This window comes from Micromys minutus (assembly GCF_963924665.1).
Source record: "Micromys minutus genome assembly, chromosome: 8".
Classification (NCBI taxonomy): Eukaryota; Metazoa; Chordata; class Mammalia; order Rodentia; family Muridae; genus Micromys; species Micromys minutus.
The window spans coordinates 30,596,676-30,611,298 of NC_137977.1; the positions used below are offsets into that span (position 1 = coordinate 30,596,676).

The 14,623-nt window shown below is 34.0% G+C and overlaps 1 protein-coding gene across 2 annotated transcripts; it reads left to right on the forward strand.

Moving 5' to 3' along the window:
- Positions 1-2,825: 2,825 nt before the first annotated feature.
- On the forward strand, positions 2,826-14,358 carry SPINK6 (serine peptidase inhibitor Kazal type 6; the record flags this gene model as incomplete). Of its 2 annotated transcripts, XM_080919785.1 has the most annotated exons (5): positions 2,826-2,883; positions 5,561-5,583; positions 11,107-11,181; positions 13,228-13,343; positions 14,313-14,358. In XM_080919785.1, the coding sequence occupies 5 exons, from the start codon at positions 2,826-2,828 to the stop codon at positions 14,356-14,358; spliced, it is 318 nt and encodes a 105-aa protein (XP_080775911.1). The 2 variants fall into 2 exon arrangements, with proteins under 2 accessions (XP_080775911.1, XP_080775912.1); XM_080919786.1 differs by lacking the exon at positions 11,107-11,181.
- Positions 14,359-14,623: the final 265 nt, after the last annotated feature.

The following is a 14,623-nucleotide window of genomic DNA, read 5'->3' on the forward strand; positions in this document are numbered from 1 at the left end:
TAAGGCAAAGGACACTGTCATTAAAATGGCAACCAACAGCATGGTAAAAGATCTTTGCCAATCCTATACTAGATAGAGGGCGAGTATCCAATGTATACAAAGAACTCCAGAGAATGACATTTGAAATGTAAATACATAAATTATACAATAAAATGATTAAAAAATAGACTAGCTAAAGCATCCTGCAAAAAATGGGGGCAGAACTAAACAAAGAATTCTCAACTAGGCTTAGGGTGCTGAGTAGCACCTAAAGAAATGAAGTCATTGTTTTTAATAGCTGAGTGTAAATATACCACATTTTCTGAATCCATTTCTTTGTTGAAGGACATCTGTGTTCTTTCAATATTCTGGCTATTATAAATAATGTTATGATGAACAGAGTGGAGCATGTGTCTTTGTTAGATGTTGGGGAATCTTTTGGGTATATGCCCAGAAGTGGTATAACTGGATCCACATATAGCACTATGTCCAATTTTCTGAGTAATATCCATACTGATTTTCAGATCAGTTGTACCAGCTTACAATCCCACCAACAATGGAGGAATGGTCTTTCTCCACATCTTCACCAGAATTTGCTCTTATCTGAGTTTTTTGATCTTAGCATTCTGACTGATGTGAGATGAAATCTCAGGGTTGTTTTGATCTGCATTTCCCTGATGACTAAAAATGTTGAGCATTTTTTTAGGTGCTTCTAGGCCATTCAATATTCCTCAGTTGAGAATTCTTTGTTTAGCTCTGTACCTGATTTTAAGTGCCATTTATAATAATCAAGTTGTGTTTATAGATAATTCATTCAAAGCCAGGAAAGATCATTTTGTCTGATCAAGTCTAAACAACTTGAAAGACAAACTGAAAAATAGAGGAAAAAATGTGTAGTGGCATTTATGATGTAAGTTTAAAAAGTACCATAAGATACCTGAATGAGACTCAGAAATTCACTGATTAATAGTATGGCTAAGTTATAATATACGCTTCAGTCTTAGAGCTAAGGAGAATGAGGCAGATAGTTAAACAATTTGAGGCCTGTCTGTGCTATACACAGTTATCTATCTTCAAAGAAAAATAAAGATATTTAATGAATTTACCTCAATTTGGGTAGTAGGTGCCAGAAAAGGAATGCATGCCACAGGTCAATCTAGAACCAAAGCTTTTGCTTATTCTCTAGACTATAATGCCATTAAGCATAAAAAACACTGTGTAGTTGTGTTGAGTAAAAACCTGAGAAAATAAAGTGTCTGATAATCGTGCCAGTAACAATAACATTTGTCTTTAACCTTAATACTAAAGAAGATGTGTCTGGATTTCTGTGAATCAAGGTGATCCTGGGCTACATAGCAAATTCCAAGCCAGCCAGCAATACATAGAATTATTATAAAATAATTTAAATTCCTTTATTTCATATTATGAGATATGAATACATTAACTTGGGTCAATATTATATAACATAATATTTATGTCACAAAATTAATTTTTCATCCAAATTTTTTTCATATAACTGACAGTAAAGCTATGAAAATATATGCTCTTGTCATATTTGTTCTTTCTTTTAATTAAATTGATGACATTTTGATTATCAAATATGATAGAGCCCATCAACTCCTTTGAAAGTCATAAAATCTGTCCTAACTCCTAAAATAAATCAAATGAAAATTTCAAGTAACTTCCAAAAGAAATATCTTAAGATAAACGAAGCCTGTGGTACATGTAGTTTAAATGATGAGAAGAGAATAAATTATTTGACAAATAACATAAAGTTTATTTATAAAAAATTTACACTAATCCCTTGTATTTCTATTAAGCACATTTTCCACGATTTTTTATACTATAACTTGCTGTACTTATTTGTTGTATTTAGATAGCACATTTTTGCTTCCAGGCACAATATCCTATTTTTACTATAGCTTTCTCCTTTTTTAAAATTTTTCTTTTGTAAAGAGCTATTGTATGTTACCCTATGCTGTATTTTACATTTAAACTGCCTGTGATACTTATTAGTTTCATTTAACTTATACAGAGATATATTCACAAATATTTGAAATTTAGGCTACCTACTATACCTTCAATTCTTAGCTTCTAGAATTAAGGAAATATTTAATATGCTATAGTTCAAATGCTCAATTCAATAACTTTTCACTTTTAACAAAATAAAAATAGCACATCAACTTGGGTTTTCCTTTTTTATTTAAAAATTAGTCATTGTCATTTGGCTCTGGTGGTGATTTAAATGAATTATCCCTGTTCTGAAATGTTCATTCAGATGAAGCTCTGATGACAATGAAGAATACCTCTTTCCCTTAGGTACATCTTGACGACTTGGGAAAAAAAGTTACACCCCGGAATTCCATTCACCTGGGCTTACTCATCTGGACCACATCCACGTAAGACCTGTCTGAAAGAAACATTCCGATAAGTAGATCTCGGCCTGTGACTCACCCCTTTAATGTAGTGGAGCCTTAGAGGAATAAGGCAGGGGGATGTGCTGGTTGTAAGAAAAATGTAGGTTACTAGAAGAAAATAACATCCTCCATTAATAAGATCTAAGGTGTGACTCGCGTAATTGTTTTCCTTCTTAAGATTGATGAGGGTCATGAGGCATTTTTTTAAGCTGGTGATAGATCCTCGTAAATGCCTAAAGTGTATAGGACTGTAAATGGTTTTAGAAGGAGATTTTTATAAAGAAGGTGGAGATCCTGACTCCCTTTGTGCTGCCTCTCTCTATATATATACATATGACTGAGTGTGTATTCTGGGGTTTCTGGGAAGTGTCTTGACAGAGCACCTAAGCTGAGCAAAGCAGCCTTGATCTGAGTGAGCTAACTGGCACCATGAAAGTAGCAGGTGTCTTTCTGCTCCTCTCTCTGGCTCTTCTCTGCTTTTTCTCAGGTGAGTTTTTCCTTACAATTAAAATCCCATGGTTACATCAAAGCAAAAAGGAGAAGAGGAGATCTTCCTCACACTTCGAAATCCTAATGATATTTATGTGAAAGAGCAGTTAATAAATAATATCATAATGATGCTAACAGTGATAACAATTAGGATGCGGATCCTGGTAAGGATGATAAGAAGTGTCATTCACGGAGCATAGGTGTTCTAGGCTTGTACTAAAGGCTGCTGAAGATCATCTCTGATGATTTTTTTAAAGAAGTTTGTATCCCTGTTCATTAAGTAGAAAACTGAGAAAAGGAGAAGGAAATTACTAACCAACTTATAACAATGTGGAATTTACAATTTGTATTGAGGTTTTAAAGACATCACAGATGACTCTCATTTGTAAGAACAAGTCTAGAGGACAAACGATTGGCATTAAAACTAATCCTGACTTTTCAGAAAAACAGCTTTCTTGTCCTTTTTCTTATTATATTAGAGAGACTCAAGTGATTGACATTGAAACAAGTTGACAGAAACTCAATGTGAAGCTTTGAAAAAAGTTATTGAGCCTTAGAATTAGGAAGCATATGTAGCAAAACAAGTGAATTATTCTTCAAAATGGCAGTATTTTTAGACTACTTAAATGAACAATTGCTATGCATTTTATCAACTGAAGTGGCTCAGAAACACAGTGTAAAGATATTCATCTTGAAAAGAAAAAAATTGCATTTGTATGTCAAAGGAAACCCTTGATAAACATTCTTTACTATGTAATTTCTCTTTCATTAGTCTATTGGCTAGTGGTCAGAGTGTCCATTGTGGTAAATAGACCATGGCATACTTCCATCTTTCCCACTAAAATCTTGCATCAACTAAAGAAATGTCTCAGTCATTTTAGATAATTTCTCCTGTGTAGATGCTAAGACATAAGACTAAGCTTGGGGAGTGGGGTGCTTCCATGGGTGATGTATAATTTTCTGGGACAGTATATAATAAATATTGTGACTTCAATGTTTTAGAGTTATTGAGAAATTTGAAAAATAATCAATGAGATAAAGTTGATAGAAAACTCTATGGTAAGTCATATTAGTCATATTTATGAAACAAATACTTGTAATATATATTAAAAATAGATGAAAGATTATTGTAATATTGTTAAGTAAGTTTGTCTTACAATTAAACCAAACTACTGCAAAATAATTTCCTGAGTTAGCTTAAAGTTAGACCTATGTTAATACTTAGTCCCTGAGGTCAGATTTCATTCTTGGTAGCTTACATTGTAAAATGAATTTACTCTAACAAGATCTAATTGCCTAAGTTCTTCAGATCATGACTACGTCACAAACACACCAGACACCAATCATGGGGGTAACATGCTCAAGGAAGCTACTGTTGAAACTGTGAAAAGGTATTTAAGTCCTACTATTTTAATCATTCAGCTCTAAAACCTTTCTGAGTTTCTTTCCCTTGTGTAAATTAAAACTATAGAATGAGCACTCATATATGGGAAATCACATCAGGAAGTGCATATAAATAACTTGAACTAGTCGAAGGGCACAATAAATATTCAATAGATGTCTTATGTTAGTGCTATAACTAAAATACAATAAAGAACACCTTTTTAAGTATTGTCAACATAAATTTGGCTTCAGCCTTGCTGTTTCCTAAATATGAAACACAGGCAAATCCTTTCTTTTCCAAGTATAGGGTTTTCAAAGTGAAACACTGACTGGAAATTATAATAATTGAATTTTCAAGAGCATAAAAATTAACGAAAAGATCTACAAAACTTCAGACTCCCCAGAACAATATAGTTTCGTGTTGTATGACTTCCAAGGGAGGTGGCTGAAGGTTCTGTGTCCATGATAATCACCCATTCTTGCAGTTATGACTTATTGCTGCTGGGGAAGCTTCAGGAAGAGATGACGAGGCCCCTATAAAATTTAAGAGCTGTGAATTTTTCTACACGCATTAATACATTGCATTTGGAAATATGCCTGCCAACCATCCCTGAATGCTGGTCCAAGTTAGAGGTAGCATTAATCTATACCTCCTCAAGAATCTTGGCTTTGCATGTCTGAACACTCTTGATGCATTCACACCTGCTCAGAAAGCACCACACATCTAAGACCATAAATATTAATATGAAGAGGGAAGAAGAGAATGAGAAGAGTACACAAGAACCTATCTTCAGGAACTTGGGAAAATAAAGAAGGCAGAGAAAATGCGGGATCAGAAAAAGATGTGATCAGTCTTTAAGAATGCATATGTGGGTCATATTTTAAAAATTGAGTTTCAGTAGAAAGAATAGAAGATTAGTGCGACAAATAGCAGACTTTTCCATGCTCCATGGCACATGCCATGGCACAAGGCAAGGGCTCTGCATCTGAGATGCTGGTCAGAGAAATCTTTCCAAGCTCACTTATATGAAGTGAGGCCAAGGATAATGAAACCACTCCCATCATGGATGAAGAGTGAGGCCAAGGTTGAATCTTTAGATATTAATACTCTCTCTTTCACTTAACCCTAATTCCCAACAAAATAAGTGAGAAAACTTAAAAATGAGACCTATGGGGCTTTAGGACGTGGCCAAGAGCTGCCAAGATGCGTGCATATTACTGCTAAATTTGCAGAAATCACTTTTGCACGTACGGAAATTACAGCGTTTGGAATTTGTGCTTTTTTTTTTCAGGTGCCTTCAGTCAAGGAGGACAGGTTAGTACCTATCTTTCTCTACTTTTCTTGCCTAGGAAGTGTATGGCTGCTCTTCTGTGGCGAAAATGAGATATATCTATGCTATGAAAAAATTTAGAGAGGGTGGAGAGAATTGCCTAATCTAGAAATCACATGTAATTGTGAGATTTCAAATTACAGTTTCTCATCTAATACAATTTAAGTTTAAAGGAGCTCAAACCTACATTTTTATACATTGAAATGGTGCTGCGCTGTTACATAGGATGGGTATGAAATAAAGTCTTTGTCCTAGCCCTGACTTAACCAGGCTATTGCACTAAAAAGTCCTCAGTTCCCCAAGCAGAAAATACCATGGCTATTAAACCAGGAACTAATAATCACTCTGCAGAATTACAGTTATTATTAAGCTTCACAAACAAGGCAAAAATTATTTGGAAAATTACAAGCTCTATGTGTGAGTTGGTTATTAATGTTTAATACACTCCCTTTCATAGAGTTAGAAGAACTTTGGGGTTTTTTGGTTTTTTTTGGCTTTTTTTATACAGAAATAAGAAATGAACATAGTTTTGTGTATGAAGCATACCTACACAGTATGCCATATTTAACTTTAATGCAAATTGGGGTTAAAAGTCAGAACGGGTACAGAATTATTCATTAATCTATTGTTTTCTTTGCTGTGTTATTGTTCTATTTTGGGGGTGTTTTTTTTTTTTTTTTTTTTTTTTTTTTTTGTCTTGGGTTTATTCAAACAGCATTCTTATTGTGCTTCTAAAAAATCTAACCATTGAAACCTTGCACAAACAAATGATGTTTTCCCTAATGGCCCTGCTAATTCTATTGAGCATTTCAAATTGATTTGGGTACTAGCTTTTTAGATCTTAGAGTATTCAAGGACTCTTGACATCAAAACTTTCAGACAGTATTGCCAACTGACTTGGTATGCAGAGAAGTTAAAAATTACTTTTTTAAATTCTGGTGTATGCATCATAATCATAAGTTAATTTTATTAGTTTTAGTATCTCATCAAGTAAGATGTATCTTAAATGTGCTTGTGTCTTCTAATTTGTCCACACGAGTATGAGTTTATGTAACAAACACAAAGTTACATTTATGTTTGCTTTCTTCTAAGAGGCTGTATGTTCTATAATGTATGTACTTGAATAAGTGTCACACTACAGCTTATACTGAATTTAGAAGCAAACCAAAAATATATATATATAGAAAGAAACATGAATCAGCCAACATATTTTATACTCAATAGACTGTAAAATAAGATGATGCAGCTGTTGCAAATAAATCTACATAATTATAAAATATTATCACTTTCTCTCTTAGGATTTTTTTTCTGAGAGTTTACTTCTGTTTTATATTGATTGGGTATTATCTACCAATTACTTATTCTGTGCTTTTGCATGGTTTAAGTGATATGGTCTGTTTGCTTTAGGGTTACCTAAAATTCTTTCCAAACACAAAGATCCTCATGTAAGATGTTGAGCAACAGTTGGATTGTTATGGAGTTTGAATCTGCACAGATGATACCTACACAAAACAAAATCTAGCATTGAAAAAGGAAAACAAAACAAAATATCACAAAATCCAGTAGCTGAGCTAAACAGGGAAGGGATGGCTTTGAAATTAGACAATGTGATTGAAATGTACTTCACAGTTACATGTTGTGTGTTTTGGTTGTTTTTCTCTTCTTAGTACCTCTATTCCCACATTTTTCAGACGAAGGTTGAGATGCAGTGATAGCTAAAGCCTCTTCCTGCTCTGAACATTTAAATTGTTATGAATCAAGTCTGCACTGCCAAGGTGGTTTCCTAGAAACCAAAGCAGAAGGAAGGTTTTGTTCTCCAAGACCACACCCAAGTGGCCTACTCCTCCCTCTTACTTATGATAGGAACATGCTGGTTCAAGTCAGACCCAGGCATTCCAATGTTCCAGCAGAGCTCATTCTTCCCATGCCAGAAACTTTGTCCATGACGCATCTTCTGGGAGATTTTAGGGTGCACTCCTAATTATAGGCTAAAGTTGACATTCCTTTACAACTATTCTTCAAGGTATCAGGGTGTGTTTGGTCGTACCCGTATATGTAATTTCAGCTGTGGGAAGGCTGAGGCAGGAGTAGCATCTAATTTTAAGGGTAACCTTGTTTATGTAATGAATACCAGACTGGACACGACTAGGCTTCAGACAGGATGAATGCTTTCTGTTTTCCTATTCTTTTCTACTTTCCAAGGCTCAGCATTTGAGTGTCGTACCCTTGAGAGTGATGTCAAAATATGGCACTACTAACTTTTTATCTGTAGAGTTTTTTGGCATAAGTGAGTACTATATTTCAGATAAAGGCTGTTCAATTTTAATACATTTGTAAAACATTGTTCCACTTAAGATGATTTTGAAGTTCTTGTTTTTTCACAGTCCCCATGGTTTTACCTAAAATTATTGTATTGACAATACTTAGTGCAGTTTAGCATTTATAATATAACCACAGATTTGAATCCTGGGAAAGGGAATGTGTGGGTTAAGTCTACCAGCAGCAGGAACTGGGTGTAATCAAGTCCCAGGACTGCTGGGTCTATATTGACTTAACTGTAATCAGCTGTAGAGAGCCACCATACAGTCTCTGTAAATAAAATTGAGAAGTACACTTTTCTAACAAATTTGATGTGATGATTATTATTTATCTGTATTATTCAAAGAAAATAATGAAAATCATAGTTTAATACAGCCATTCTACAAATGTAGAAAGGTTACTACCAGTAGAGTATCTCTTATAAAACTGAACTTATGGTATTGCTCCAGACAAGAAATACTAAAAACTTTTACAGCTAATAATTTGGAGTTAGCAAAGAAGTGAAGAAAGAAGAAAGAAGAGAAAAGAAGGAAGGAAGAAAGAGAAAGGAAAGAAGAAAAAGAAAGTGAATGGAAGAAAGGGAAATAAAAGAAGGAAGGGTCATTTTAAAGGGGAAAATGACAGCTTCAGTAAGAAATCTGGCTGAGAACTTTGAAGAGTGGAGATGTCATGAAAATGGAACCCTTGGAATACAAGGTTGTTGAGAGAAAAAAAAAAACACATGGTTTGGAAATAACTAATTCTTAACTATGAATTAAACTGGTAGTTATAGGTTTCTTAATCTGCTTACATGAAAACTAGAGAACGAGTTACTGAGCCTGGCACTGATTAGGATTATTTGAGAAAGTGCATATATATTCTTAGAGAAAACTAGGTATTTAAAACTACTTTAAAAATAACCACAACCATATTAAGGACAGAAAAAAAAAAGCAAAAAGTGAAAATGAAGAGAACTGACACATTATAAATTTTTGAGTTTTTAAAAGATTTGGGTATCAAGAATTACATATGCCATAAGAAACTAGTAAAGTTTTAATTAGTAACCAGAGACTCTATTCTTATAAGCGTCAGTTTTGAAGAGTATTGACAAGAGAAAGGGGGCATATGAAAGTAGGAAACTAGTCTAGACCAGTAGTCATCAATCTTCCTAATTTTCTGTTCCTCTAATACAGGCTCACATGTTGTGGTGATCCCAACCATATAACTATTTTCATTACTATTTCATAACTATAATTTTTCTACTGTTAGAAATTGCAATGTCAATGTTTTTTCTGATGGTTTTAGACAACCCCTATGAAATGGATCTTCAACCCCCATGGGGTCAGGACCCAGAGGTTAAGAACTACTACGCTAAACAGAGATTGGTTTAGAAGACTGTAGCTAACAAAAGATAGAGGTGGAATTGACGGGGAATTATTTTTAAACACAGGAAAAATGATATCATTTTTTCATCTAAAGTTCATGTGCTTTGTGTGTGAGGAAGCACATTTTCCTTGGTTTGATTTGCAAAGTTAAAATGACTAAAATATTAACCATCCCGAGTCTTTAGTTGACTTTATAAGCATCTGTGTTCAAAGATCAATAACTGTAAGCAACTCTATTGTCTCTATTACTAATTATGGCTATTGTGTGTACTGAAACGCCACACTGTCCTGGCAACGTTAGGAGACATTTCTTTGAAAAACCACAAGAGGTCAGGCCAGTACTGTTTGAAAGCCAAAACCCTGATAAAACTCTTGACTATCAAAGATTAAATAAAATTTCTTTCTAAATCTGAAAGCAATCCAAATTACATTAAAAACAAATCTTATTCAAATATGGAAGCCATCACACCAAAATCCTGATATTTGATATAATTTCCCTGTATGGTGTTTATGGTAACACTCCTCCAACAGGAAACTCTATACAACTCCCTTGAGACATTTTTATTAGATGCACAGGACACTGCAGTTTTCCCCACATTCCTAATGCTCAAGAATGGAACCTAAGTGAGGAACCTGAGCTATCATTCAAGTCTGCAACCCAATTTAGAAGAAGTTCAGGCACACAAAAGGCATACTAGTAATAACTCTTAACGTTTTTCTTCATGTGTTAGAAGCTATTTTTTCTTTTTATCCCTTACACTACTTTGCAGAAGGTTTTTTGTTTGGTGGATTACTTTTGTTTTATTTTGTAACTACACTGGCATTTTGTGCCTCTGTAACAGATTCCTCTTCTGATTGTTGTGATCTTGCTTAAATTTTGCAGTGAATCCTGAGAGTTTCCTAGATAGGAAAGAATCATTGAGTCAAGAAAGACCATATTTCCTATCCAGCTAAAGAACTGGAGACCAAAAAGCTGCCTTTAAGCCACTTTGATGAAAGAAGCCATTGTTAGTTTGCAGATGATCCAAGCTTAGATAGGCCACTGGAAAGTATCTAATCTCATGGAAGAGACCATGTTCTATGAATGGAAAAAAGCAAGGATTTGGTTTTCTTTATGGGGATGGCCACTAGGAATTTGAACCTTTTTCTAATGAGTATGTGGGCAACATAACTGAACTTGGTGGTTTGGTTTTGTTTTTCGGTTTGATTTGGTTGAGTTTGGTTTGGTTTTGGAGAGGGCACAAGGGTGAAAGGGTAGACCAGAGAGGGATGAAAAATGAAAATAGTAGGGGTGCATTGTACAAAATTCCCAAATAATTCATAAAAATGTTATGTTGAGGAAAGGAGAAGAGGCCCTTATAAGGCTTTTATTCTGCACTCTAACAAAGGACCATTTTAAACAAATGACAAATCCTATGCCACAGTTGGTCTCTGAGAGCACCCTGAGAACCTAAGAGCAAGGCAGGATAGGTGTTTGACCGGTGCTTTCTTTATCTGAAGTAAATAAAAAGCTGACTTAAGTGTTGCTTTACCTATCACAACCAACAATGAGAAAGTTCTAGAACATGACTTTAACCTCACTGCAGTTGTCTTGAAGTGTCCCACTATTTAACAGTATGGGAGCTGTCTCTACTCAGGCAGCTCACTCATATGTCATGTCAGATGATACATATGAATTTGTTTATTACAACTGTTTGCTCTTCCTAATTTTTTTTCAGTGGACAAGGGAAAGTAGAAAGTGAGCTTGAGGGGGGCTGAGGAGATGAGATTTACTCAAAGTGAATGCTCTCCCCAAGTGTCTGTCTTACTATCTACTTTCCAAAGGACAAAAGAGGCTGGATCACAAGATCAGAGGGCCGATTTCCAAAGAAAGGTGTCTTAAGGCATCGTCTCTTTCAAGTAAGAGACTTTCTTGTTTATTTCCCTTACTGTCTGGAATTCTAGATCCAGGTATCTTTTGCTCAGCTTGCAAACAACCAGTGTTTTCCTCCTGTGGTCTTTGTCATGCATTGGGCTACAATGATGTCGTCTCTACTTTCCTCTGTAATAAAGACACAATGGTATGCTTACTGAAATGCTCTTCATTACTAGTTTCTTGTCTGATCAACTTCCAGCACTAATGAGCATTTGATGAATAAATGAAATATCAAAAAGAACACTGCAGTTCACCTTCGTTTTTGGTCTTAATGAAATAACTGTGAACATGTAAGATAATGATTTTTTTTTATAAAGTTTTTAAAGTTCTGAAGGGAAAATTTCTTTAGGGCCTAGATCATTTTCCAGATTTTCTAGATTTAATTGCACTGGTTAATGTAAAAGAAAGATTATTGATATAGAAGAAACATTAGAGGATAAGTTTGTATTTTAGCGGAGAAGAAGGTAAACACCAAACTACCTTAATTCAACACTATCATATTCCATGTTTCAGCAAAAATATGTGTAATTGATGTACTCTGGTACCTAAAACTTGATGTACATATTTATTTTTCAAGTGTGATTGTATGACTATTTCATTGAAGATTTTCCAATACAAAATTCAGACAAGATTGTCAGTACGTAATGGTGTCTGCAATGTTGAACAAAAATTCTTCTTTCAGAGGTTCATACATTTTACTAATTTCCTATTCTTAAAGAACTAAAAGCATAAATTTGTGTATAAGTATAAAACACAATGTTATAGAAAAACGTAGATAAAATATATTAAAATTTTATAGCATGAAGCTAATATACCCATTACATCACACTGTTTATTTTGAGGTAATAACCATTAAATCTACTCAGCCGAAATTTGGAAGACAATAAAATTTTAGTACCTGTAGTATTTGTACTGTACACTAGAACTGATAAACTATATTAATGAAATCTGTGTCAAGGATAGAAAGTGATACTGAGTTGACTCTTTTGGTAGGGATGTTTTATTATCCAGGTATAGTAGATTATTGGAAATTGCACTAAAAATGAGAAGAAACATTTTCAATCATGAATGAGGCCCTCAGTTCCAGCTGTACTCTAGTCTTTACTTTCTGGTGTTTAATATAACTCTGTATCTTTTCAGGGATATTACTAGGTTCAAGTGAAATAATGACTTTGAAAATGAGTGATTTGTATGGAGTATTGTCAATTATGAGATTGTCACTTAAATGGCACTAAAAATTGAAGCTAGTTTCCTTTGTTCATATGTAAATAACACTTCATTGTTCCTAGCTGATATTTGTAGGAGTTTTGCTAGATGGATTTCATATTGTTAATGCCCTGAAAATAAAAGTAGATCAAATGTAAATTCTATTAAATTAACCTTCTCACTTTTAATAATCATTATTTTATTAGTGTAATTAATAGGACATGTTAGTAACAGATACTACCATGATTTTCTGTGGTAGCTGTTCTTCATTACACATAACAAAGTTTCTCATAAGACTAGAAACTCAGGGTCTTTCTAAACACAGCAGCTTAGGGACATTAATAAATTACTATAATAGTCAACAAAATTCAAATTCTACAAAAAAAGGGTTCTAGGAGCAAATTAGGGTGAAGACATTAGAATTTTTTCAATATAAAACCAATGGGTATTGCATCTACAGAAAAAATCAACAAGCTTCAAGCAATGTCTAAAATCTCCCCAGCAAGGATCATCCATGTTTTGCTAGTATAAAGAAACACAATTAGAGTATATTAACATAGTATATGTGACAAAAGAATAGGGCATGTATTACCTAAAGTTATTCTCCATTAGATAAGTCTAATGTTGAAGCAAAAAGTTTGATTTATAGCATTTGACCTTATTAATTTACTCATCATCCTAATAATAATGGATTTCTCAAATTGCCATGACTTAAATACAAGTCTCAGTGAAACATATTCTACATATATATTTCATGATTAAGCTTCTGCTGTAAATTACCGGCCTATTAGATAGGATGTTACTTAAAACTTTTTCCATTGTAGATTAATTGTGGTGAGTTCCGTGACCCCAAGGTCTTCTGCACTCGGGAGTCTGACCCTCTCTGCGGCTCTGATGGACAGACATACGGGAATAAATGTGCCTTCTGCAAGGCATTGGAGTAAGTATGGTTCTCACCACACCTGGGTCAGTTGAGCATAAACGTACAAAGTTAAACTGATGGTTTCATGAGGTAGCCTAGAATATTCCATCATATCTAATACAGAGACTGAAGAAATGATCTTCTAGTAAATAGATTAAAAATAAAGTCACAAAAAATTGCATAACATTATTTCAAAGAATTTGAACTACTCTATAACTATTATAATGCAGTTTGGGGATTTCTTGGTACTATGTTTTGCATATAACAATTTACCTTTAATAACTCTTATATTTTTATTATTTTATGTTATGTGTATATATATTTTGCCTGCATGTATGTCTATGCACCATGTACATGCTTGGTGCCCAGGGAAACCAGAAGAGCGTATCAGACCCCCTAGAAATGTAGTTATGCACTTTTGTAAGCAGCCATGTGGGACTCAAACCAAGCTATTCTGCAATAACAGCCAGTGCTCTTAAACACTGAGCAATTTTTTCTGCTGACTTTCATTCAAAAATGTTTATGATGTCAATATTGATTTCAATAAATAATTAGCACATTAATATGTGAGAAATTTTTGCAATTCATTAGAGATTTTCCTTAACAGAAGTTCAGGGAGTAGGGTGATACTTGAATGAATGGAAAAGACATGTACCTAATAAAACTTGAATACAGTCTCGTATAAAATGCTTCAATATTTGGTTAATTTTCCAGCCAGAAAAGACTTATGACTTCATTTATTGGCATAATTTCTCCTCCCATCTCTCATTCACTTTTCTACAATGAGTTATGGGTATCAAAAGTTCTAAAGATTAACGACCTAGATTGGTTTAAAACCCATTTAAATAACATTTGCTGAATAGCAATAAGATGTCAACAAAATCCAATAATCCTATGGGTGGTGCCATGTTTAAAGCTGCTCTAGGCTCTGTGACAAACACTGATGATATTATAATAAATTTCTATTTTTTCTTTATATATATTTAGGAAAAGTTCGGGGAAGATCAATCTGAAGCATCGTGGGAAATGCTGAATTAGAGTTGGTGTTTTGTGCCAGCTTGCCTGTCTTCTCTTGTTTTTTTATTTCTCCTTTTTTTCTCTAGCAAATGGCATAAATTCATAAATAATAAAACACAACTTTTTCTCTGTGTGAGTCTTATGTAGGCCACAATGTCTATTTCCTTTGACTTGTCAATAAAGAAAATTCTGCAGAATTGATTACATTTTGGTCTGAGATTAATATAACTGGTACAGCAAAGAATAATGAACATGATTCATTAATTTGAATAAATGTCCCA